This window comes from Oncorhynchus gorbuscha, linkage group LG06, assembly GCF_021184085.1.
Source record: "Oncorhynchus gorbuscha isolate QuinsamMale2020 ecotype Even-year linkage group LG06, OgorEven_v1.0, whole genome shotgun sequence".
NCBI lineage: Eukaryota > Metazoa > Chordata > Actinopteri > Salmoniformes > Salmonidae > Oncorhynchus > Oncorhynchus gorbuscha.
In genome coordinates, this window is record NC_060178.1 from 56,513,133 (window position 1) to 56,538,646 (window position 25,514).

General features: G+C 44.8%; 1 protein-coding gene across 1 annotated transcript; it reads left to right on the top strand.

Moving 5' to 3' along the window:
- The first annotated feature begins 23,428 nt into the window (after positions 1–23,428).
- Positions 23,429–24,718, top strand: LOC124037183 (cytochrome P450 1B1-like). Its single transcript, XM_046351853.1, has 2 exons — positions 23,429–23,801; positions 23,905–24,718. The coding sequence occupies exons 1-2, from the start codon at positions 23,691–23,693 to the stop codon at positions 24,355–24,357; spliced, it is 564 nt and encodes a 187-aa protein (XP_046207809.1). The 5' UTR covers positions 23,429–23,690; the 3' UTR covers positions 24,358–24,718.
- The last annotated feature ends 796 nt before the right edge of the window (positions 24,719–25,514 follow it).

Consider the following 25,514-nt stretch of genomic DNA (forward strand, 5'->3'; position numbering starts at 1 on the left):
TGACAGCAGGTTAACTGCCTATTCAGGGGTAGAATGACAGATATGTACCTTGTCAGCCCGGGAGTTTGAATTTGCAACCCTCCGATTACTAGTCCAACACTCTAACCACTAGGCTACCCTGGTTAGAGCGTTTATCTGTGCATAAAAAGGGCGCTCTTGAAAAATAGATTTTAATCTCAATGAGCCCTTCCTGGTTAAATAAAGGTTAAATAAAATAATAAAATAACTAAAATAAAATCATTTCTGGGTAAAAAAAGAAGTACCTTACTGTGATTGTTTTCAATTCAAATCGTAAAAAATAAACAAATAGCTTCATAGTTAAGAGCAATTTCTCAAACACGAATTGTGCTGGTGATGTCACCAGGCAGGTTTAAACTCCATCCCACCATTTTGCGCAATGAAAGTTACAGAGGGATCCGTGACAGTGTTGTAATTTCTAAACGGCTCACCCAATACGGATGAAAATACCCTGAAATTAAAACTGAAAGTCTGCACTTTTTTGTATAATTTCAAATCCAAAATTCTGGAGTACAAAGCTGAAACGACAAAACTAAATGTAGTAATTAATAAATTGGCTAAAGTTTAAATTGACATTTTTGGGGTATTTGGCAAAAAAAAAGGTTTTTGTTTGTTATCTAGCTCATGGTTAGCTAGTTAGCAGCATTAGCCTGGCTATATGGCTACACTATTTGTCTATCCATTTAAATACACGAGAAATGCATAAAACATGATTTTATAAACCAACCAAGCTTACTAGTTAACTATCTATTAGTGCTGAGCGATTAGTGCTTTTTTTTTTAGGTCGGTTCGGTTTCTGTTAGATTCTTTAAAAATAATCATGTGGATTGTGGTCATTGTAGTTAATTACTACGTTTTCTGCAATAATCTATGTAGAATGTGGCCTGTTAGAAACTACAACTCCCTACTACATCGCAGAATTGAGAAACTGCGTGAGCGGACATAATTTATTTTTACGAAATGGAGTTAAAATAATTGAACTTTCAATGAGTTGTTTAAATAAAAAATCACCATCATTTCAGTTATTTGCAAAGCACTACTAGCTAGGTAACTTAGATGGTGAACTATAACGCTCCACTCTCAACTTGAACTTGAACTTGTTGAATGATGCCATGGTGGTGGCTGCAAAGAAGAAGGGAGCAGCTGAGTACCAGAAGACTGCAACCAAGGCAGCACTGCCCCATCTGTCAGGTACTATTGGTTGGTACTCTATGTGCCTTTAGGTTCCTCTCCGTGTGTAGGCTATTGTATTGGCCTGTGTGGTACAGTATTTCATGTGTGTAGCAGTTTGTTGCACCCTATTGCTTAGTTTATCATTTGTGTCAACTTTGAATTCAATCTAAGCTACAGATAGTTAAGTTCCTCCATTTTGTACTTGACCTTTATAGATGCAGACCCGAAGACATTCAAGCAGCAGTTTAAGCACAAGTATCCCAAGTCTCCAAAGGTCCCAGTGCTGGTTTATACATTTACATTTACATTTAAGTCATTTAGCAGACGCTCTTATCCAGAGCGACTTACAAATTGGTGCATTCACCTTATAACATCCAGTGGAACAGTCACTTTACAATAGTGCATCTAAATCTTAAAGGGGGGGGGGTGAGAAGGAATACTTATCCTATCCTAGGTATTCCTTAAAGAGGTGGGGTTTCAGGTGTCTCCGGAAGGTGGTGATTGACTCCGCTGTCCTGGCGTCGTGAGGGAGTTTGTTCCACCATTGGGGGGGCCAGAGCAGCGAACAGTTTTGACTGGGCTGAGCGGGAGCTGTACTTCCTCAGTGGTAGGGAGGCGAGCAGGCCAGAGGTGGATGAACGCAGTGCCCTTGTTTGGGTGTAGGGCCTGATCAGAGCCTGGAGGTACTGAGGTGCCGTTCCCCTCACAGCTCCGTAGGCAAGCACCATGGTCTTGTAGCGGATGGGAGCTTCAACTGGAAGCCAGTGGAGAGAACGGAGGAGCGGGGTGACGTGAGAGAACTTGGGAAGGTTGAACACCAGACGGGCTGCGGCGTTCTGGATGAGTTGAAGGGGTTTAATGGCACAGGCAGGGAGCCCAGCCAACAGCGAGTTGCAGTAATCCAGACGGGAGATGACAAGTGCCTGGATTAGGACCTGCGCCGCTTCCTGTGTGAGGCAGGGTCGTACTCTGCGGATGTTGTAGAGCATGAACCTACAGGAACGGGCCACCGCCTTGATGTTGGTTGAGAACGACAGGGTGTTGTCCAGGATCACGCCAAGGTTCTTAGCGCTCTGGGAGGAGGACACAATGGAGTTGTCAACCGTGATGGCGAGATCATGGAACGGGCAGTCCTTCCCCGGGAGGAAGAGCAGCTCCGTCTTGCCGAGGTTCAGCTTGAGGTGGTGATCCGTCATCCACACTGATATGTCTGCCAGACATGCAGAGATGCGATTCGCCACCTGGTCATCAGAAGGGGGAAAGGAGAAGATGAATTGTGCCTAAGTGACTAGGCACACACAAATTGATCTACAGCAAGGGTAGGACATAGTTTAAACCACCATGTTGTTAACAAAATGCTGTCTTCAATGCTTAAACTGTATTGTGTATGGCTCAATTTGTGGAAATCCGTCTGTCCCATCAGGACGGATTTAAAAAAAGAAAACCAGCCCTGTCGCGGACCAGGATGTCTTGCTCCCAGACAGACTAAATAACTTCTTTGCTCGCTTTGAGGACAATACAGTGCCACTGACACGGCTCGCTACGAAAACCTGCGGACTCTCCTTCACTGCAGCCGACGGGAGTAAAACATTTAAACGTGTTAACCCTCGCAAGGCTGCAGGCCCAGACTGCATCCCCAGCCGCGTCCTCAGAGCATGCACAGACCAGCTGGCTGGTGTGTTTCCGGACATATTCAATCAATACTTATCCCAGTCTGCTGTTCCCACATGCTTCAAGAGGGCCACCATTGTTCCTGTTCCCAAGAGAGCTAAGGTAACTGAGCTAAACGACTACCGCCCCGTAGCACTCACTTCCGTCATCATGAAGTGCTTTGAGAGACTAGTCAAGGACCATATCACCTCCACCCTACCTGACACCCTAGACCCACTCCAATTTGCTTACCACCCCAATAGGTCCACAGACGACGCAATCACAACCACACTGCATACTGCCCTAACCCATCTGGACAAGAGGAATACCTATGTGAGAATGTTCATCGACTACAGCTCAGCATTTAACACCATAGCACCCTCCAAACTCGTCATCAAGCTCGAAACCCTGGGTCTCGACCCCGCCCTGTGCAACTGGGTACTGGACTTCCTGACGGGCCGCCCCCAGGTGGTGAGGGTAGGTAACAACATCTCCACCCTGCTGATCCTCAACACCGGGGCCCCACAAGGGTGCGTTCTGAGCCCTCTCCTGTACTCCCTGTTCACCCACGACTGCGTGGCCATGCACACCTCCAACTCAATCATCAAGTTTGCAGACGACACTACAGTGGTAGGCTTGATTACCAACAATGACGAGACGGCCTACAGGGAGGAGGTGAGGGCCCTTGGAGTGTGGTGTCAGGAAAATAACTTCACACTCAACGTCAACAAAACAAAGGAGATGATCATGGACTTCAGGAAACAGCAGAGGGAGCACACCTCTATCCACATCGACGGGACAGTCGTGGAGAGGGTAGTAAGTTTTAAGTTCCTCGGCATACACATCACGGAAAAACTGAATTGGTCCACCCACACAGACAGCGTTGTGAAGAAGGCGCAGCAGTGCCTCTTCAACCTCAGGAGGGTGAAGAAATTTGGCTTGTCACCAAAAGCACTCACAAACTTCTACAGATGCACAATCGAGAGCATCCTGTCGGGCTGTATCACCGCCTGGTACGGCAACTGCTCCACCCACAACCGTAAGGCTCTCCAGAGGGTAGTGAGATCTGCACAACACATCACTGGGGGCAAACTACCTGCCCTCCAGGACACCTACACCACCCGATGTCAAAGAAAGACCGTAAAGATCATCAAGGACAACAACCACCCGAACCACTGCCTGTTCACCCCGTTATCATCCAGAAGGCAAGGTCAGTACAGGTGCATCAAAACAGGGACCGAGAGACTGAAAAACAGCTTCTATCTCAAGGCCATCAGACTGTTAAACAGCCACCACTAACATTGAGTGGCTGCTGCCAACATACTCAACTCCAGCTCACTTTAATAATGGAAATTGATGGAAATTGATGGAAAAAATCTATCACTAGCCACTTTAAACAATGCCACTTAATATAATGTTTACATACCCTACATTACTCATCTCATAGGTATATGTATATACTGTACTCTATATTATCACACCCTGATGAAGACAGCTTGGCTGTCAAAACGTTGGTAATTAAATGTTTGCATCTGAGCTCCTAGAGTGTGCGGCTCACTTTTATTTTCAAGTTTTCTACTCTGCTAGTCAGCACCTCGCCTAAATAGGTGTGCGTTTATTTTTCTTCTAGATTATACTGTACTCTATATCATCTACTGCATCTTGCCATCTTTATGCAATACATGTATCACTAGCCACTTTAAACTATGCCACTTTTATGTTTACATACTCTACATTACTATCTCACATGTATGTACTCGATACCATCTACTGCATCTTGCCTATGCCATTCTGTACCATCACTCATTCATATATCTTTATGTACATATTCTTTATCCCTTTACACTTGTGTGTATAAGGAAGTAGTTGTGGAATTGTTAGGTTAGATTGCTTGTTGGTTATTACTGCATTGTCAGAACTCATCTCATAGGTATATCCCAACCTCTCTCCCCCGCTACTCTCTCCTCTTCCATCCTATCATCTCTTCCCTCTGCTCAAACCTTCTCCAACCTATCTCCTGATTTTGCCTCCTCAACCCTCCTCTCCTCCCTTTCTGCATCCTTTGACTCTCTATGTCCCCTATCCTCCAGGCCGGCTCGGTCCTCCCCTCCCGCTCCGTGGCTCGACGACTCATTGCGAGCTCACAGAACAGGGCTCCGGGCAGCCGAGCGGAAATGGAGGAAAACTCGCCTCCCTGTGGACCTGGCATCCTTTCACTCCCTCCTCTCTACATTTTCCTCCTCTGTCTCTGCTGCTAAAGCCACTTTCTACCACTCTAAATTCCAAGCATCTGCCTCTAACCCTAGGAAGCTCTTTACCACCTTCTCCTCCCTCCTGAATCCTCCTCCCCCTCCCCCCCTCCTCCCTCTCTGCAGATGACGTCGTCAACCATTTTGAAAAGAAGGTCGACGACATCCGATCCTCATTTGCTAAGTCAAACGACACCGCTGGTTCTGCTCACACTGCCCTACCCTGTGCTCTGACCTCTTTCTCCCCTCTCTCTCCAGATGAAATCTTGCGTCTTGTGACGGCCGGCCGCCCAACAACCTGCCCGCTTGACCCTATCCCCTCCTCTCTTCTCCAGACCATTTCCGGAGACCTTCTCCCTTACCTCACCTCGCTCATCAACTCATCCCTGACTAGTCATTCAACTGAGACTGCTCTTCTCTGTATCACGGAGGCGCTCCGCACTGCTAAAGCTAACTCTCTCTCCTCTGCTCTCATCCTTCTAGACCTATCGGCTGCCTTCGATACTGTGAACCATCAGATCCTCCTCTCCACCCTCTCCTACCTGACAGGTCGCTCCTACCAGGTGGCGTGGCGAGAATCTGTCTCCTCACCACTGGTGTCCCCCAGGGCTCTGTTCTAGGCCCTCTCCTATTCTCGCTATACACCAAGTCACTTGGCTCTGTCATAACCTCACATGGTCTCTCCTATCATTGCTATGCAGACGACACACAATTAATCTTCTCCTTTCCCCCTTCTGATGACCAGGTGGCGAATCGCATTTCTGCATGTCTGGCAGACATATCAGTGTGGATGACGGATCACCACCTCAAGCTGAACCTCGGCAAGACGGAGCTGCTCTTCCTCCCGGGGAAGGACTGCCCGTTCCATGATCTCGCCATCACGGTTGACAACTCCATTGTGTCCTCCTCCCAGAGCGCTAAGAACCTTGGCGTGATCCTGGACAACACCCTGTCGTTCTCAACCAACATCAAGGCGGTGGCCCGTTCCTGTAGGTTCATGCTCTACAACATCCGCAGAGTACGACCCTGCCTCACACAGGAAGCGGCGCAGGTCCTAATCCAGGCACTTGTCATCTCCCGTCTGGATTACTGCAACTCGCTGTTGGCTGGGCTCCCTGCCTGTGCCATTAAACCCCTTCAACTCATCCAGAACGCCGCAGCCCGTCTGGTGTTCAACCTTCCCAAGTTCTCTCACGTCACCCCGCTCCTCCGTTCTCTCCACTGGCTTCCAGTTGAAGCTCGCATCCGCTACAAGACCATGGTGCTTGCCTACGGAGCTGTGAGGGGAACGGCACCTCAGTACCTCCAGGCTCTGATCAGGCCCTACACCCAAACAAGGGCACTGCGTTCATCCACCTCTGGCCTGCTCGCCTCCCTACCACTGAGGAAGTACAGCTCCCGCTCAGCCCAGTCAAAACTGTTCGCTGCTCTGGCCCCCAATGGTGGAACAAACTCCCTCATGACGCCAGGACAGCGGAGTCAATCACCACCTTCCGGAGACACCTGAAACCCCACCTCTTTAAGGAATACCTAGGATAGGATAAGTAATCCCTCTCACCCCCCCCTTTAAGATTTAGATGCACTATTGTAAAGTGACTGTTCCACTGGATGCCATAAGGTGAATGCACCAATTTGTAAGTCGCTCTGGATAAGAGCGTCTGCTAAATGACTTAAATGTAATGTAAATGTAAATGATTCACTTTACATGTTGGGCTTTCTCAATTTTACACATAGGTGATTGTTAACATAACACATCAGGTGAGAAAAATAGTACTTTCATTTCACTTTAGCTGATTCAAAATTAATATGTATTACCTCACAAGTATCAGCATTATCCACTGAAGTGCAGTAGATAGTGTGTCTTGGCTTGCTCCAAAAATATCACCGATAGTGGGTGGCACATAATCTTTGCCTGGTGAGACCCTTGGTGAGCTGTCCTTGGGATGATCCAATGCCATGATGAAAGCATCTGTCATGTCCCGGATGGTGCTTGACTGAATGGTCTTTCGATGCTCGACAACTTTATTAAGGATGAATTTACTGAACTCCTGGTTGAGCACTTATGCTCTGCTCTTTCATTGTTGGTAGCGTACTGTACTTGCTCTTGAATTCGGCACTTCAAGCAGAACAATGATGTTACGTAATAGTATTAAATATCAGAAGCGCCCAGGCAGGTATTGGCAGCCTAAAATGAGGACTCGGCTGTTTTTTCCTAAACTATCGCTTCAGGAAATAACGTATTCTGAGCAGTAGAACATGCTGTGTGTTGCCAGTTGGATTAACAGTAGGCATACTGTTGCTTGTTTGCGCAGGAAAAATAAAAGCGTTTACATACCTAGTAATTAATGCAATTGTTCTGAAGCTGATTGAGGACCTTATTAGTGATTAATGTGTTTTTATTTTATTTATATTTTGATGTCTGCATTTTCTGTCATTTCTGTAATTTTGGGCTCATCTGTAAAAGATACCGTAGTCTCAGTATGACTCCCTGATAGAGTAAATGTTAAATAAAAAGTACATAAAAGTGATAATGCCCTTGAAGCTAGTATTTGTAGGATATATTGGCACGATTTGATTTCGTCTCAGGACTAACAATCGGGCATTATCACTTAATTATACAAGTGGTGGGTCTAATTCTGAATGCTAGTTAAAAGCGCATTTCAGCCAGTGTCTATTCCACAAGTTACCACCAGCTAAATATATGACATCAAAATGCCCATTAACTCTGTTCCATCTGACTGCGCAATCCACTGTCCCATCAGCCCAGCCAAGAAATTAATACACTTGATCTACACTATAAAAAGCATCTAGATATTATCTCACATTTGTTTTTGACCAACATTTCGTTTTCAACAGCGGAGGTTTGTCTAAAGAGAGAGCACATTTTCTATGCCAGGCGAAATCGTGCCTCATGAGCTCATTGTTATTGATGTATCCAAATAAATGTCTCTAGAAAAAGGTTAAACAAATAAAAATGCAGATACTTTGCTGTTATTCTGGCTGCACTTTTTGACGTGACTGTAAAATAGCCGTAGTTGGCTAGCTACCCAGCTTGCACAGTGGATTTGGGCCGATTCCCGCTGAGAGTCCGGGCACTCCAGTATTACCACAGATAGATGAGTAGAATATCTTTGGTATTACTTATGGCTAGGATTCCTAGCCGCAACTGGGCCGATTCCTCATTGCAAGCTGGGTATAAAGTAAGGGATAAGAACGTTGTCAGCCATGCAAATATATCCTCAAAACACCGGGTTCTCTGCAATTACAGTGCACTCGGAAAGTATTCAGACCCCTCGACTTTTTTCCACATTTTGTTACGTTACAGGCTTATTCTAAAATTGATGAAAAGTTTTTTTTACTCATCAATCTACACACAATACCCCATAATGTCAAAGCAAAAAAAAACTGAAATCTGATATTTACAGAAGTATTCAGACCCTTTACTCAGTAGTTTGTTGAAGCACTTTTGGCAGCGATTACGTTCTAGAGTCTTTTTGGGTAGAAAGCTACAAGCTTGGCACATCTGTATTTGGGGAGTATCTCACATTGTTCTGTACAGATCCTCTCAAGCTCTGTCAGTTTGGATGGGGAGCATCGCTGCACAGGTATTTTCAGGTTTCTCCAGAGATGTTTGATTGGTTTCAAGTCCGGGCTCTGGCGGGGCAACTCAAGGACATTCAGAGACTTGTCCCGAAAAGCGACTCCTGTATTGTATTGGCTGTATGTTTAGGGTCATTGTCCTGTTGGAAGGTGAACCTTTGCCACAGTCTGAGGTCCTGAGCGCTTTAGAGCAGGTTTTCATCAAGGATCTCTCTGTACTTTGCTCTGTTCATCTTTCCCTCGATCCTGACTAGTCTCCCAGTCCCTGACCCTGAAATCCAAACCCCAAAGCATGATGCTGCCATTACCATGCTTCACTGTAGGGATGGTGCCAGGCTTCCTCCAGAAGTGACGCTTGGCATTCAGGCCAAAGAGTTCAATCTTGGTTTCATCAGACCAGAGAATGTTGGTTGTTCAAAACTTCTTCCATTTAAGTATGATGGAGGCCACTGTGTTCAAGGGAGCTTTCAATGCAGCAGAATTTTTTTGGTATCCTTCCCCAGATCTGTGCCTCGACACAATCGTGTCTCGGAGCTCTACAAACAATTCCTTCGACCTCATGACTTGGTTTTTGCTCTGACATGCACTGTCAATTTTGGGACCTTATGTAGACAATTGTGTGTCTTTCCAAATCATGTCCAATCAGAAACATCTCAAGGATGATCACTTGAAACAGGATGCACCTGAACTCAGTTTCGAGTGTTATCGCAAATGGTCTGAATACTTATGTAAATAAGGTATTTTTTAGATTTTGTTTATTGTTTTTGTTGATTTTTTATTTTAGGGGATAGATCCGTTTTAGTAGTGCAGATATATTGTAGATTCCATCAATGTAATTGTCTGCTTCACTGGCTTGCTGGGGCTCTCTCGTGCCGTCCCTGGGGGGGGGGTGCGTCACCTGGGTGGGTTGATTCACTGTTGTGGTCGGCCTGTCTGGGTTTCCCCCCCCCCCCTTTGGGTTGTACCGTGTCGGAGATCTTTGTGGGCTATACTCGGCCTTGTCTCAGGATGGTAAGTTGGTGGTTGTAGATTTCCCTCTAGTGGTGTGGGGGCTGTGCTTTGGCAAAGTGGGTGGGGTTATATCCTTCCTGTTTGGCCCTGTCCGGGGGGTGTCCTCGGATGGGGCCACAGTGTCTCCTGACCCCTCCTGTCTCAGCCTCCAGTATTTATGCTGCAGTAGTTTATGTGTCGGGGGGCTAGGGTCAGTTTGTTTATCTGGAGTACTTCTCCTGTCCTATTCGGTGTCCTGTGTAAATCTAAGTGTGCGTTCTCTAATTCTCTCCTTCTCTCCTTCTTTCTCTCTCTCGGAGGACCTGAGCCCTAGAACCATGCCCCAGGATTACCTGACATGATGACTCCTTGCTGTCCCCAGTCCACCTGGCCATGCTGCTGCTCCAGTTTCAACTGGCCTGGGCCCTAGGACCATGTCCCAGGACTACCTGACATGAGGACTCCTTGCTGTCCCCAGTCCACCTGGCCATGCTCCTGCTCCAGTTTCAACTGTTCTGCCTTACTATTATTCAACCATGCTGGTCATTTATGAACATTTGAACATCTTGGCCACGTTCTGTTATAATCTCCACCCGGCACAGCCAGAAGAGGACTGGCCACCCCACATATGCTCTCTCTAATTCTCTCTTTCTTTCTCTCTCTCGGAGGACCTGAGCCCTAGGACCGTGCCCCAGGACTACCTGACATGATGGCTCCTTGCTGTCCCCAGTCCACCTGACTGTGCTGCTGCTCCAGTTTCAACTGTTCTGCCTTATTATTATTTGACCATGCTGGTCATTTATGAACATTTGAACATCTTGGTCATTTTCTGTTATAATCTCTACCCGGCACAGCCAGAAGAGGACTGGCCACCCCACATAGCCCGGTTCCTCTCTAGGTTTCTTCCTAGGTTTTGGCCTTTCTAGGGAGTTTTTCCTAGCCACCGTGCTTTTACACCTGCATTGTTTGCTGTTTGGGGTTTTAGGCTGGGTTTCTGTACAGCACTTTGAGATATCAGCTGATGTACGAAGGGCTATATAAATAAATTTGATTTGATTTGATTTGATTTGATTTCGAATCCCGCATACATTTTTTCTGTAAATATATAAACATATCTTTTTGAAATATATTTTCCTTTCTTTTCCCCTCCTAACCCTACCACCCCTCAATTAATTTGAGTAAACTAATAAACAACAACACTTAGGCTTCTACTTCCAGCTTATACATACTATATACATTGTGTGTTGTTTTCATTCCATCCTTCAGCTACCATCAACCCCTCCCATCTATGTCTGAAGCCCATCCAGTTAAATTTCTATTTTGCCATATATTTTTAACTGTGCTGTTTCACAAAAGTTCTGAACGTATATACATCTCTTAACACCATCCATTTTATATTTTTTTATTTGCCATATATTTTTCAACTGAGCTGTGATGTTTCACAAAAGTTCCAAACCTTTCTATTCTCGTAGTTTCTACAGATTGTAAATTAAAGATAAACATTTTTGCTAAAAGTAGTATTATATTATTGATTGATTGATTATGACTTTTCAAATACCCCAGTAGTGCTATCTGCAGAGTTAGCTCCAGGTAAATGTTGCACTTCTTCGACCATTCATGGACCTGCGACCAAAAACAAGCTACATATGGACTGTACCAAAACAAATCATCTCTTCGCACCAAAATCTGCAGAGCTAGGATGGTTGTATCCCCCATATATATAACGTTCTATTGGTTACAAACATTTTGTATAATAATTTAAATAGATAAATTCAAAGTTTGGAATCCGGTGTCGTTTTGCATATCAGTTCATGAACTATGTGCCATGGAATCGGTACATCGAAAATCTCTTCCCAACTATTTTGCATTCTACAGTATGTAGCACCTCTGCCAATTTTATGGTCCTTAAACGAAACTGGTATACCTTTTTATTTATCACAATTGTCTTTGAAAATCTTTAATGCTAACAGACAAGTTCCTTACTTTTTCCCGCTTCCACTTGCCTCTTCCATTTTTGCGGCAATGCTGCAATTAGTTGGTTGTAATTTTGGGTAGCACAGACATTTCCATATATTTTTGTTAGCTGCATGTGTGACATAACTCCACCAGTCCTATTTATGATAAACATTTACAAAGATTATACCTTTAAAAACAAAAATTGGGGTTGAAAAATAATGTTTTTTTTAATCAATTAGTTTAACCACAATATTTGCTGTATTATTTGTTCTGTCTTTTCTGACGGAGTGCTATATAAAAGGGAAGTAGGGAGGTGATGAAGTCCAGGTGTGCCTAATGAGGTGCAGGTGTGTGTAATGAAGGTTGCCAGGACCGGTGGTTACTAGACCGGCGGTGTCGAGTGCTGAACAAGGGGAGCAGGAGTGGACAAAGAGGACAACGCTGGCCAGGAAGACGGCCCCAAGAACGAAGAGCGGGCCGGTTTGGACGGCAAAGGTGGAAATCTCTGATGATGTTGGGATCTAGAATGTCGTCCACCGGAACCCAAAACCACTCCTCTGGACCGTACCCCTCCCAGTCTACCAGGTACTGTAACCTACCTCCACGACATCTGGCGTTCAGGAGGGAACTGACGGCATACGTGGGACTACCCTCGATGTCCAGGGGAGGCGGAGGGGTGGGAGACTGCATCAGCGAGGGGACCAGGAACCACCGGCCTGAGGAGGGAAACGTGAAAAGAGGGTGAGATCCAGTAGTCATTGGGAAGCTGTAATTGGTAAGTTACCTCATTGACCCTCTGGAGGACTTTGAATGGCCCCACAAACCGGGGTCTCAGCTTCCGGCAGGGCAGGCGGAGCGGGAGGTTTCTGGTGGAGAGCCAGAAGCGTTCACCAGGCTTGAAAACGGGTGCCTAACTGCGGTGGCAGTCCACCTGTTCCATCTGGTGCTGGACGGTGCGTTGGGGCCTCATGTGGGAAACGTCCCAAACCTGCCCTGCGCACCAGAACCACTCATCCATCGCAGTGCCTTTGGTTTGGCTCAAGGTCCACGGAGCCAGGCTGGTGCCCCAGGATGCACTGGAAGGTAGACAACCCCGTGGAGGAGTGAGGAAGTGAGTTCTGGGCATACTCTGCCCAGGGAAGATACCAGGCCCACTTCCTCTGTGGGTCCTGACTGTGACTCCTCAGCAACCTCCCCAGCTCCTGGTTGGTCCATTCCACCTGTACGTTGGACTGAGGCCGTTACCCGGATGTGATGCTGAATGTGATTCCCAGCTTCTCCATGAAGGCTCTTCATATATGTGACGTGATTTGGGGACCACGGGTGGCGACGAAGTCCTCCAGAAGGCCATAGTGCTGGTGTTTTGCAGGTACTATTTAATGAAGCTGCCAGTTGAGGAGATATGAGGTGTCTGTTTCTCAAACTAGACACTGTAATGTACTTGTCCTGTTGCTCAGTTGTGCACCGGGGCCTCTTACTCCTATTTCTATTCTGGTTAGAGCCAGTTTGCACTGTTCTGTGAAGGGAGTATTACACAGCGTTGTACGAGATCTTCAGTTTCTTGGCAATTTCTCACATGGAATAGCCCTCATTTCTCAGAACAATTATAGACTGACGAGTTTCAGAAGAAAGATATTTGTTTCTAGCCATTTTGAGCCTGTAATCGAACCAACAAATGCTGATGTTCCAGATACTCAACCTGTCTAAAGAAAGCCATTTTTATTGCTTCTTTAATCAGGACAACAGTTTTCAGCTGTTCTAACATAATTGCAAAAGGGTTTTCTGATAATGGGCATCTGTAGGCCTATATAGATATTATATTTTTTTTAAATCTGCCATTTCTAGCAACAATAGTCATTTACAACATTAACAATGTCTACACTGTATTTCTGGTCAATTTGATGTTATTTTAATGGACCAAAAATTTGCTTTCCTTTCAAAAACAAGGACATGTCTATGTGACCCCAAACTTTTGAACGGTAGTGTAGGTCAACTGGAATATGACTAAAGAGTTTCGAGATCATTTATGAGGCTGTGGAGGGATCCAAATTATGGTTAAAAAAGCATGAATCATCAGCATACGATGACAACTTTGTTTTTAAGCCATTGATTTCTAACCCCTTGATATTATTGTTGAATCTGATTTTAATAGCTAACATTTAGATGGCCATAATAAATAGATATGGCGATAGTGGACAACCTTTTTTACTCCTCTTGACAGTTTAATACTTTCAGAGAAGTAGACATTGTTTACTATTTTACACCTAGGGTTGCTATTCATATTAATATTAATATTATTATTATTATTTATTTAACTAGGCAAGTCAGATAATAACTAATTCTTATTTACAATGATGTTTCTGTTATGTTTATGGGTATGCCATCCAACCCTGGAGTTTTCCCAGGTTTTAAATGATTTAATTGCATCAAGAAATTCCTCCTCTGTAATTTGGCCTTCACATGGGTCTTTCTGTATAGCTGTTAATTTGACATTATTAAAATCAATTAAATCCATACAGTTATCTTCGGTTGGTGGAGATGGAGGAGACTGAAATGAAAATGTGCTTAAAGTGGGTGACTCCATTTTTCACAAGTTTCAGTAAAACAAATTTGGTAGCATTTTTATGTTGAAGATTAAAAAATGTTTTGTTGATTTTTATCCCATCCAGTTTGCTTTATTTTTATAATATATTACAGTTGATCTTTCTGGAATAAGTTCCTCCATTTATTTTTGTTGTTCCTCTAACTTATTCTGTGCCTCTATAGTACAGTTTTATTGCTACTGTATCGATGTGTACTATTAGTTCTTCCATTTCCTTAATTAATATGGCTTCTTTTGACCAAAATTGCTTTTGTTTTAGATACAAGTACTGAATTGCATGGCCTCTAAAGGCACATTTAAAAGTGTCCCATACAATAAGGGGATCTGGTGTACCAATGTTATGTCCGGAAAAGTCTGTTATCATCCAATAAGCTTTGATTACATTTCCAATTTCCTCGCTCACGTGGATATTCTGTAAGAGTAATATATATGCCAATTATTTGATGGTCCGACTGCATTTTGTCCCCTATCAACACTTTTTAAACTTTTGGTGCCAGTAAGAATGACATAAGAAAGTAGTCAAGATGACGAGCTTGATTGAGCCTCCGCCATGTACAGTTGAAGTCGGAAGTTTACATACACCTTAGCCAAATACATTTCAACTAAAATTTTCACAATTCCTGACATTTAATTCTAGTAAATATTCCCTGTCTTAGGTCAGTTAGGATCACCACTTTATTTTAAGAATGTGAAATGTCAGAATAATAGTAGAGAGAATGATTTATTTCAGCTTTTATTTCTTTCATCACATTCCCAGTGGGTCAGAAGATTACATATACTCAATTAGTATTTGGTAGCATTGTCTTTAAATTGCTTAACTTGGGTCAACATTTTCAGGTTGCCTTCCAAAAGCTCTCCACAATAAACCAAGATGGCGTAGCAGTGCAGATGTGGTTTGTCATCCTCTCGTTTACTTTTTGTATATATTTCAATTTATTTTTCAATCTTCTTTCCATTTTTTAAATTAAATATACCTTCCGGTAACCTGCCTCACTTAATGTGACACGGATCCGCTATTTGTTTTAGACCTTATAGCCAGAACCTACATCAGAAGCTAACCAGCTAATTAGCTACTAGCTATTTAGTCATTGTTAGCGGCCTTTACCTTCTGCACAGGCACCAGCCGTTTTTTTTAGCCAATTTTTTATTTTATTTTAGATAATACCTGCCAGCCTCGGACTGTTTTTCTCCACTACAACGCCGGATTCCTGCCGTAAACCCTGGACCATTACTCCTGATCATTGCTGCTAGCTAGCTACCACAGAGTGACCCAGCCCCGAAGTTAGCCCTGAGCCTACTCTGTGATCAACCGGCTACTCAGCCGTTGCCTCCTGGACTCTACCGCCAACACGGCTAGAATCCACTACTCCAACGGATACTTGCCGTAAGCTCTGGACCTTTGCATCGGATCATCGCTGCTAGCTAGCTGCTACCGAGTGGCTATAGTGGCTAACGCCCCTGCCCCGATGCTAGCACCAGTTTGCCGCGAGCCAGGCGCATCTGCCGCGAGCCAGGCACATAAATTACTACAACTACAATACCCCTTTCACCATGTGGCCCAGACCCTTTGTCGACACAACGCCCCGCCGTACCACCACGACTGGTCTGCAGATGCAATTCCATCCACTGTGCCCTCAACCGGCCTTTGCCGGACATCGGAGCAGACGCTTCTACTTACCCGGGTCTGCTAACTTTAAACGCTGTGTCTCCCGCATGCTAGCATGGTAACGACTACCCCGCGGCTTCCCTGTTCCATCTATTGCTGTTCACTGGACCCTATGATCACTTGGCTACATAGCTGATGCCTGCTGGGCTGTTCATTAATCATGGTACTCCACTTTGTTTATTTTTTGTTTATTACATTTACATTACATTTAAGTCATTTAGCAGACGCTCTTATCCAGAGCGACTTACAAATTGGTGCATTCACCTTATGACATCCAGTAGAACAGTCACTTTACAATAGTGCATCTAAATCTTAAAGGGGGGGGGGGTGAGAAGGATTACTTATCCTATCCTAGGTATTCCTTAAAGAGGTGGGGTTTCAGGTGTCTCCGGAAGGTGGTGATTGACTCCGCTGTCCTGGCGTCGTGAGGGAGTTTGTTCCACCATTGGGGGGGCCAGAGCAGCGAACAGTTTTGACTGGGCTGAGCGGGAACTGTACTTCCTCAGTGGTAGGGAGGCGAGCAGGCCAGAGGTGGATGAACGCAGTGCCCTTGTTTGGGTGTAGGGCCTGATCAGAGCCTGGAGGTACTGAGGTGTCGTTCCCCTCACAGCTCCGTAGGCAAGCACCATGGTCTTGTAGCGGATGCGAGCTTCAACTGGAAGCCAGTGGAGAGAGCGGAGGAGCGGGGTGACGTGAGAGAACTTGGGAAGGTTGAACACCAGACGGGTTGCGGCGTTCTGGATGAGTTGTAGGGGTTTAATGGCACAGGCAGGGAGCCCAGCCAACAGCGAGTTGCAGTAATCCAGACGGGAGATGACAAGTGTCTGGATTAGGACCTGCGCCGCTTCCTGTGTGAGGCAGGGTCGTACTCAGCGGATGTTGTAGAGCATGAACCTACAGGAACGGGCCACCGCCTTGATGTTAGTTGAGAACGACAGGGTGTTGTCCAGGATCACACCAAGGTTCTTAGCGCTCTGGGAGGAGGACACAATGGAGTTGTCAACCGTGATGGCGAGATCATGGAACGGGCAGTCCTTCCCCGGGAGGAAGAGCAGCTCCGTGGCTGAGGTGGGAGCACCTCAGCCACGCTCAAGGCCTAAACGATATCCTAACCGCCATCGATAAGAAACATTACTGTGCAGCCGTATTCATTGATCTGGCCAAGGCTTTCGACTCTGTCAACCACCACATCCTCATCGGCAGACTCGACAGCCTTGGTTTCTCAAATGATTGCCTCGCCTGGTTCACCAACTACTTCTCTGATAGAGTTCAGTGTGTCAAATCGGAGGGTCTGCTGTCCGGACCTCTGGCAGTCTCTATGGGGGTGCCACAGGGTTCAATTCTTGGACCGACTCTCTTCTCTGTATACATCAATGAGGTCGCTCTTGCTGCTGGTGAGTCCCTGATCCACCTCTACACAGATGACACCATTCTGTATACTTCTGGCCCTTCTTTGGACACTGTGTTAACTACCCTCCAGGCAAGCTTCAATGCCATACAACTCTCCTTCCGTGGCCTCCAATTGCTCTTAAATACAAGTAAAACTAAATGCATGCTCTTCAACCGATCGCTACCTGCACCTGCCTGTCCAACATCACTACTCTGGACGGCTCTGACTTAGAATACGTGGACAACTACAAATACTTAGGTGTCTGGTTAGACTGTAAAACTCTCCTTCCAGACCCATATCAAACATCTCCAATCCAAAGTTAAATCTAGAATTGGCTTCCTATTTCGCAACAAAGCATCCTTCACTCATGCTGCCAAACATACCCTTGTTAAACTGACCATCCTACCAATCCTCGACTTTGGCGATGTCATTTACAAAATAGCCTCCAATACCCTACTCAACAAATTGGATGCAGTCTATCACATTGCAATCCGTTTTGTCACCAAAGCCCCATATACTACCCACCATTGCGACCTGTACGCTCTCGTTGGCTGGCCCTCGCCGGGTAGGCGCAGGCCTTCATACTCTGATGAAGGCAAAAAAAACACGACAGGACAGGGCGATACGCCAAACCCACTGGCTCCATGTCATCTACAAGACCCTGCTAGGTAAAGTCCCCCTTATCTCAGCTCGCTGGTCACCATAGCATCTCCCACCTCCCAGCACACACTCCAGCAGGTATATCTCTCTAGTCACCCCCAAAACCAATTCTTTCTTTGGCCGCCTCTCCTTCCAATTCTCTGCTGCCAATGACTGGAACGAACTACAAAAATCTCTGAAACTGGAAACATTTATCTCCCTCACTAGCTTTAAGCACCAACTGTCAGAGCAGCTCACAGATTACTGCACCTGTACATAGCCCACCTATAATTTAGCCCAAACAACTACCTCTTTCCCAACTGTATTTAATTTATTTATTTATTTTGCTCCTTTGCACCCCATAAATTTTATTTCTACTTTGCACATTACTTTGCCACCATGGCCTTTTTTTGCCTTTACCTCCCTTCTCACCTAATTTGCTCACATTGTATATAGACTTGTTTATACTGTACTATTGACTGTATGTTTGTTTTACACCATGTGTAACTCTGTGTCGTTGTATCTGTCAAACTGCTTTGCTTTATCTTGGCCAGGTCGCAATTGTAAATGAGAACTTGTTCTCAACTTGCCTACCTGGTTAAATAAAGGTGAAATAAATAAAATAAAATAAAAAAATGCTGCAAGGAGGCATGAGGACTGTAGATGTGGCCAGGGCAATAAATTGCAATGTCCGTACTGTGAGAAGCCTAAGACAGCTCTACAGGGAGACAAGATGGACAGCTGATCGTCCTCGCAGTGGCGGACCACGTGTAACAACACCTGCACAGGATCGGTACATCCGAACATCACACCTGCGGGACAGGTACAGGATGGCAACAACTACCCGAGTTACACCAGGAAAGCACAATCCCTCCATCAGTGCTCAGACTGGCCGTAATAGGCTGAGAGAGGTTGGACTGAGGGCTTGTAGGCCTGCTGTAAGATCCTCACCACACATCCCATCACCGGCTCTTCATTGACGAGTCGCAGTTTTGTCTCACCAGGTGTGATGGTCGGATTCGCGAGCATCACCCCTGGAATGAGTGTTACACAGAGGCCTGTACTCTGGAGCGGGATCGATTTGGAGGTGCAGAGTCCATCATGGTTTGCAGTTTATCTGTCGGCCCTAGCCCCGAACTCAGCCCCTGTGGGTAGTTAACCAACCCACTTTGCCTATTCATTGCTACTTTACCTGTTGTTGTTGTCTTAGCTGATTAGCTGTTGTTGTCTTATTCGTTGTTGTCTTATAGCTAGCTCTCCCAATCAACACCTGTGATTGCTTTATGCCTCACTTTATGTCTCTCTCAAATGTCAATATGCCTTTTATACTGTTGTTGAGGATAGTTATCATTGTTTTAGTTTACTGCGGAGCCCCTAGTCCCACAACATGCCTCAGATACCTCCTTTGGCCCATCTCCCACACAGGCGGTGACCTCACCCAGCATAACCAGCGTGTCCAGAGATGCAACCTCTCTTATCATCTCTCAGTGCCTGTGCTTTACCTCCACTGTACCCGCACCCCACCATACCCCTGTCTGCACATTATGCCCTGAATCTATTCTACCACGCCCAGAAATCTACTCTTTTTAATCTCTGTCCCCAATGCACTAGACGACCAGTTTTGATAGCCTTTAGCCGTACCCTCATCCTACTCCTCCTCTGTTCCTCGGGTGATGTGGAGGTTAACCCAGGCCCTGCGTGTCCCCAGGCACTCTCATTTGTTGACTTCTGTAAACGAAAAAGCCTTGGTATCAGAAGCCTCCTCCCTAAGTTGGTTTTACTCACTGCTTTAGCACACTCCGCCAACCCTGATGTCCTTGCCATGTCTGAATCCTGGCTTAGGAAGGCCACCAAAAATTCTGAGATACCCAACTACAACATTTTCCATCAAGATAGAACAGCCAAAGGGGGAGGAGTTAGCTTGCAAAGTTGTGTCATACTTTCCAGATCTATGCCCAAACAGTTCAAGCTTTTAAAATGAATCTCTCCAGAAATAAGTCTCTCACTGTTGCCACCTGTTATAGGCCCCCCTCAGCTCCCAGCTGTGCCCTGGACATCATATGTGAATTGATTGCCCCTCATCTATCTTCAGCGTTTGTTCTGTAAGGTGACCTAAACTGGGATATGCTACACTCCGGCAGTCCTAAGCTAGATGCCATCAATCTCACACATATTATCACGGATCCCACCAGGTACAACCCTAAATCCGTAAACATGGGCACCTTCATAGATATTATCCTGACCAACTTGCCTTCCAAATACAACTCTGCTGTTTTCAACCAGGATCTCAACGATCACTGCCTCATTGCCTGCATACGCTATGGGTTCGCGGTCAAGCGACCACCCCTCATCACTGTCAAATGCTCCCTAAAACACTTCAGCGAGCAGGCCTTTCTAATTGACCTGGTCCGGGTATCCTGGAAAGATATTGACCTCATCCCATCAGTCGAGGATGCCTGGTCGTAATTTCTTCACTATCTTGCCCCTTTCAAAAAATGTAGAACTAAGAACAGATGCTTTTTAGCCAATCAGTTGTGTTGTGACAATTTTTTATTTATTTGACCTTTATTTAACCAGGCAAGTCAGTTAAGAACAAATTCTTATTTTCAATGACGGCCTAGGAACAGTGGGTTAACTGCCTGTTCAGGGGCAGAATGACAGATTTGTACCATGTCAGGGGGTTTGAACTTGCAACCTTGCGGTTACTAGTTCAACGCTCTAACCACTTCTCTGTATATATCAACGATATCGCTTTTGCTGCGGGTGATTCCCTGATCCACCTCTACACAGATGACACCATTCTGTATACATCTGGCCCTTCTTTGGACTATGTGTTAACAAACCTCCAAACGAGCTTCAATGCCATACAACTCTCCTTCCGTGGCCTCCAACTGCTCTTAAATGCAAGTAAAACTAAATTCATGCTCTTCAACCGATCGCTGCCTACACCTGCCCGCCCGTCCAGCATCACTACTCTGGACGGTTCTGACTTAGAATATATGGACAACTACAAATACCTAGGTGTCTGGTTAGACTGTAAACTCTCCTTCCAGACTCACATTAAGCATCTCCAATCCAAAATGAAATCTGGAATCGGCTTCCTATATCGCAACAAAGCATCCTTCACTCATGCTGCCAAACATACCCTCGTAAAACGGACTATCCTACCGATCCTTGACTTCGGCGATGTCATTTACAAAATAGCCTCCAACACTCTACTCAGCAAATTGGATGCAGTCTATCACAGTGCCATCCGTTTTGTCACCATATGTCACAAAAGCACCATATACTACCCAACACTGTGACCTGTACGCTCTTGTTGGTTGGCCCTCGCTTCATATTCGTTGCCAAACCCACTGCCTCCAGGTCATCTATAAGTCTTTCCTAGGTAAAGCCCCGCCTTATCTCAGCTCACTTGTCACCATAGCAGCACCCACCCGTAGCATGTTCTCCAGCAGGTATATCACACTGGTCACCCCCAAAACCAATTCCTCCTTTGGCTCATTTCCATCCACAACTCTGCTGCTAATGACTGGAACGAACTGCAAAAATCACTGAAGCTGGAGACTCATATCTCCCTCACTAGCTTTAAGCACCACCTGTTAGAGCAGCTCACAGATCACTGCACCTGTACATAGCCCATCTGTAAATAACCCATCCAACTACCTCATCCCTCATACTGTGATTTTTTTCTTTTTTTTCTCCTTTGCACCCCAGTATCTCTACTTGCACACTCATCTTCTGCACATCTATCACTCCAATGTTTAATTGCTATATTGTAATTATTTTGCCACTACGGCCTATTTATTGCCTTACCTCCCTCATCCTTCCTCATTTGCACACACTGTATATAGACTTTTTCTATTGTATTATTGACTGCATGTTTGTTTATTCCATTTGTAACTCTGTGTTGTTGTTTGTGTCAAACTGCTTTGCTTTATTTTGGCCAGGTCGAAGATGTAAATGAGAACTTGTTCTCAACTAGCCTACCTGGTTAAATAAAGGTGAAATATATGTATATTTTTAATTATAAAACAAAAAGTGCAATTGCAAAAACTATCAAGCACTATGATGAAACTGGCTCTCATGAGGACCGTCACAGGAAAGCAAGACCCAGAGTAATCTCTGCTGCAGAGGATAAGTTCACTAGAGTTACCAGCCTCACAAATTGCAGCCGAAATACATTTTTGCCAGAGTTCAAGTAACAGACACATCTCGACATCAACTGAAGACTTTATGAATCAAACCTTCATGGTCAAATTGCTGCAAAGAAACCACTACTAAAGGACACCAATAATAAGAAGAGACTTGCTTGGGCCAAGAAACACGAGCAATGGACATTAGACCAGTCCTTTGGTTTGATGAGTCCAAATTTTAAAGATATGGTTCCAACCACCAGGGCTGTTTGACCAAGAAGGAGAGTGGTGGAGTGCTGCATCAGATGACCTGGCCTCCACAATCACCCAACCTCAACCCAATTGAGATGGTTTGGGATTAGTTGGACCGCAGAGGGAAGGAAAAGCAGCCAACAAGTGCTCAGCATATGTGGGAACTCTTTCAAGACTGTTGGAAAAGCATTCCAGGTGGTTGAGAGAATTCCAAGAGTGTGCAAAGCTTTCATCAACTTTGAAGAATCTAAAATCTAAAATATATTTTTACTACATGATTCCATATGTGCTATTTCATAGTTTTGATCTCTTCACTATTATTCTACAATGTACAAAATAGTAATAATAAAGAATAACCGTTAAATGAGTAGGTGTATCCAAACGTTTGACTGGTACTGTATATTTTCAAAGAAGCATATTATATTCCTTGTCTTTTCGCCAGGTAAATACTGACCGTCTTTTCTTATTATATGCTAAGCCATTACAATTATAGCTGGCTATACTTATTTCACCATTTACCATACTGAGATACAAGCTTAAATTCTATTTATCATTATATATGTTGGTAAACTTACTATTAAAAAATGCCATAGTAATTGAGCGTCCATATAGCTGTACCATGATATTTGCATTGCTACTAAGTAAACCTTCAATTTTCATCCACTATTCCACCCGCTAGACCCCCCCACCCCCCCATCGGCAGACCATCTATGTCCCCCTGGATCCCAGGGCCCCGAGAGACCGGAACCCATCCTTCGAAAGAGCACACAGTACCACCCACAGAACAGAAGTAGATCAACCCCCCAAAACATTTCCAACGCCCTCACCTCGATTTGTATTATATATAGTTATAAAAACATATATATTTATATATATAAATATAAATAAACTCCCCATGGGTTACTGCAGCTATTGTTGCCAGCATTGCCACTACCTGGGTGGAGGCACCCTGCCGGAATCCCCACAGGCTAGGTACAAGGTTGTCAAGTTTCTCATTAGCAGCTTTGAGAAATTCATTGTATATTATACTCACCCATCAGGGGGCTTTGGCTTTGTAAGACCCACTCTGCCAGGCAGGCCCAGAATCTTGAGGGGTTGGTACTGCTTTAGTGGGTCCATAAAACAGATAGGTAGTTACCCACCAAAAAGTATTTATCACTGAATGCCCTCAGTGTTGAAATAGAGGTTAGTTTCTCAATAGGAAATTATTTAGGAAATTATTGAATTACCTGTGATCTGAGTGTTCACCTTTGACCTTTTCCTATATAGGTTTCCTCATATTCAGCTGCGTCTCCAGGAGGAAGTAGACAAAGTGGTTGACCGGAGCCATCTGCCCATCATCGAGGACCAGTCCCAGTTGCCTTACGTGATGGCCTTCATCTACGAAATGATGCGTTTTACCAGCTTCGTGCCGCTCACCATCCCCCACAGCACCATCACCGACACCACCATCATGGGCTACACCATCCCCAAGGACACAGTCGCTTTTGGGTCCTCTTCACCTGCATGACTAAGGAATGGACCCAGAAGGAACCAGGATTGTCTGCTGCATGCCGTGGAGAACCTGGCCGCTCAGGTTTCCGGTGATCTTCATCAACCAGTGGTCCAGCAACCACGACCCCACCAAGTGGACACACCCGGAGACCTTTGACCCTCTGCGCTTCCTGGATCAGGACGGCTCACTGGACAAAGACCTGGCCAGCAGCGTGCTCATCTTCTCCTTGGGAAAGCGGCGGTGCATCGGAGAGGAACTGTCAAAGATGCAGCTGTTCCTATTTACAGCATTGCTGGTGCACCAGGCCCACTTTAGTCCCGACCCGGACAAGCCGCCCACCATTGACTACACCTACGGACTAACCCTGAAGCCCAATAACTTCTCCATAGCAGTCAGTCTACGGGACAGCATGGAAGTCCTGGAGAAGGCTAGTAAAAAGCCCTCTATGGGGGGACTCAGGAGGACACAGTCAACTCCAGATCAGACTGAGAATAGAGTCACTCAATTAAGCTTGAAAGAAAAAAACACTGAAGAAGATTAATGAGCTGCAGTTTATCCTCATGTGCCATCAGGTATCAGCTACTATATAGTTATTATAAACTTATTTATGATCTGAATGTAACAGATGTCACCAGGGACATCTGCTGCCCTAAGCAAGACAAAATTCTGCCGCCCCCTTGCTATCCCTGCTAAACTATGTACAGCAGTGGTCGGCAATAGGTTATGCATTGGGCAAAAAAAAATGTCTCACCTGAAAGTCGGAGGAACAGAACATAATAGCGGCCCAATTCATAGGGCTACACTACAAATTAAATAAATGTTTTAACACATCTAGTTAGTAGGCAATATATTGAGTTCAATGTCATTAACATAGCCTAATATGATTTCATTGATACAATCACCAATGTCTCTATTAAATTCGTTTGTCATATTTCTGTATGCTTTGATTGGGGAAAAACATATTGCAATCAAAATAAAATGTTGGGTAAGTTTTCGGGGAAGAATGGACAGAGAAATAGGCTATCTTACCTTACTTATTCTTAATGTCAAACAGCTGTTTGCAAATAATTAAATCTTAGACAACCTTATGAATCTAAGCATGGCACTTTCAAAAGTTACCTTTCCACGCAGCTCTACCTACGCAGAAAAATATAAGCTTCAACTGCTGGCTACTCCTCCATTGCATAACCCAAGAACAGAAGTGCTTCCCTAAAAGCTGCCTGGGTTTAAACAAACATATATTTTCAGAGAGTGAAAATGACAATTAATAGGGACAGACTTTAGGGACAGAATAGCAACGTCAATGTGTTTGTCTCCTTGAATATTATAGGCTGCAGCTCAGCTTCAGAATGTCATAGAGAGGAATCAATATATCCCAATATGCATCGGAGTCATGTCTTTCGCGGGCATTTTAAAGCTTGTTTCTACCATAAGGCATCACAGAGTTAAGCATTGTTATAGAACCCTTTATACAATCTGGATACTTTTTTATTCATTTATTTCAAAACATAAAGTAAAGAATATATATCCCTTTTGCCCTTTTCTTTAACAAATGGTATGGGATACCCTCACTCAATTTGAGCCCAAACACACAAACACACTAAGCCATTCCCAGACACAGAGTTATTTAAGGAGTGCATGCGTATTGGAGGATTTGGCTATACCGACATCTATGCATAGCATAATTGTGTTTGTCAA

Excerpts from the sequence above, each read along its gene's own strand:
- LOC124037183 (XM_046351853.1), top strand. The coding sequence starts at position 23,691 with ATGGCCTTCATCTACGAAATGATGCGTTTTACCAGCTTCGTGCCGCTC. Across the intron at positions 23,802-23,904 it reads ACACCATCCCCAAGGACACA|GTGATCTTCATCAACCAGTG; the intron begins GTCGCTTTTGGG and ends CTCAGGTTTCCG.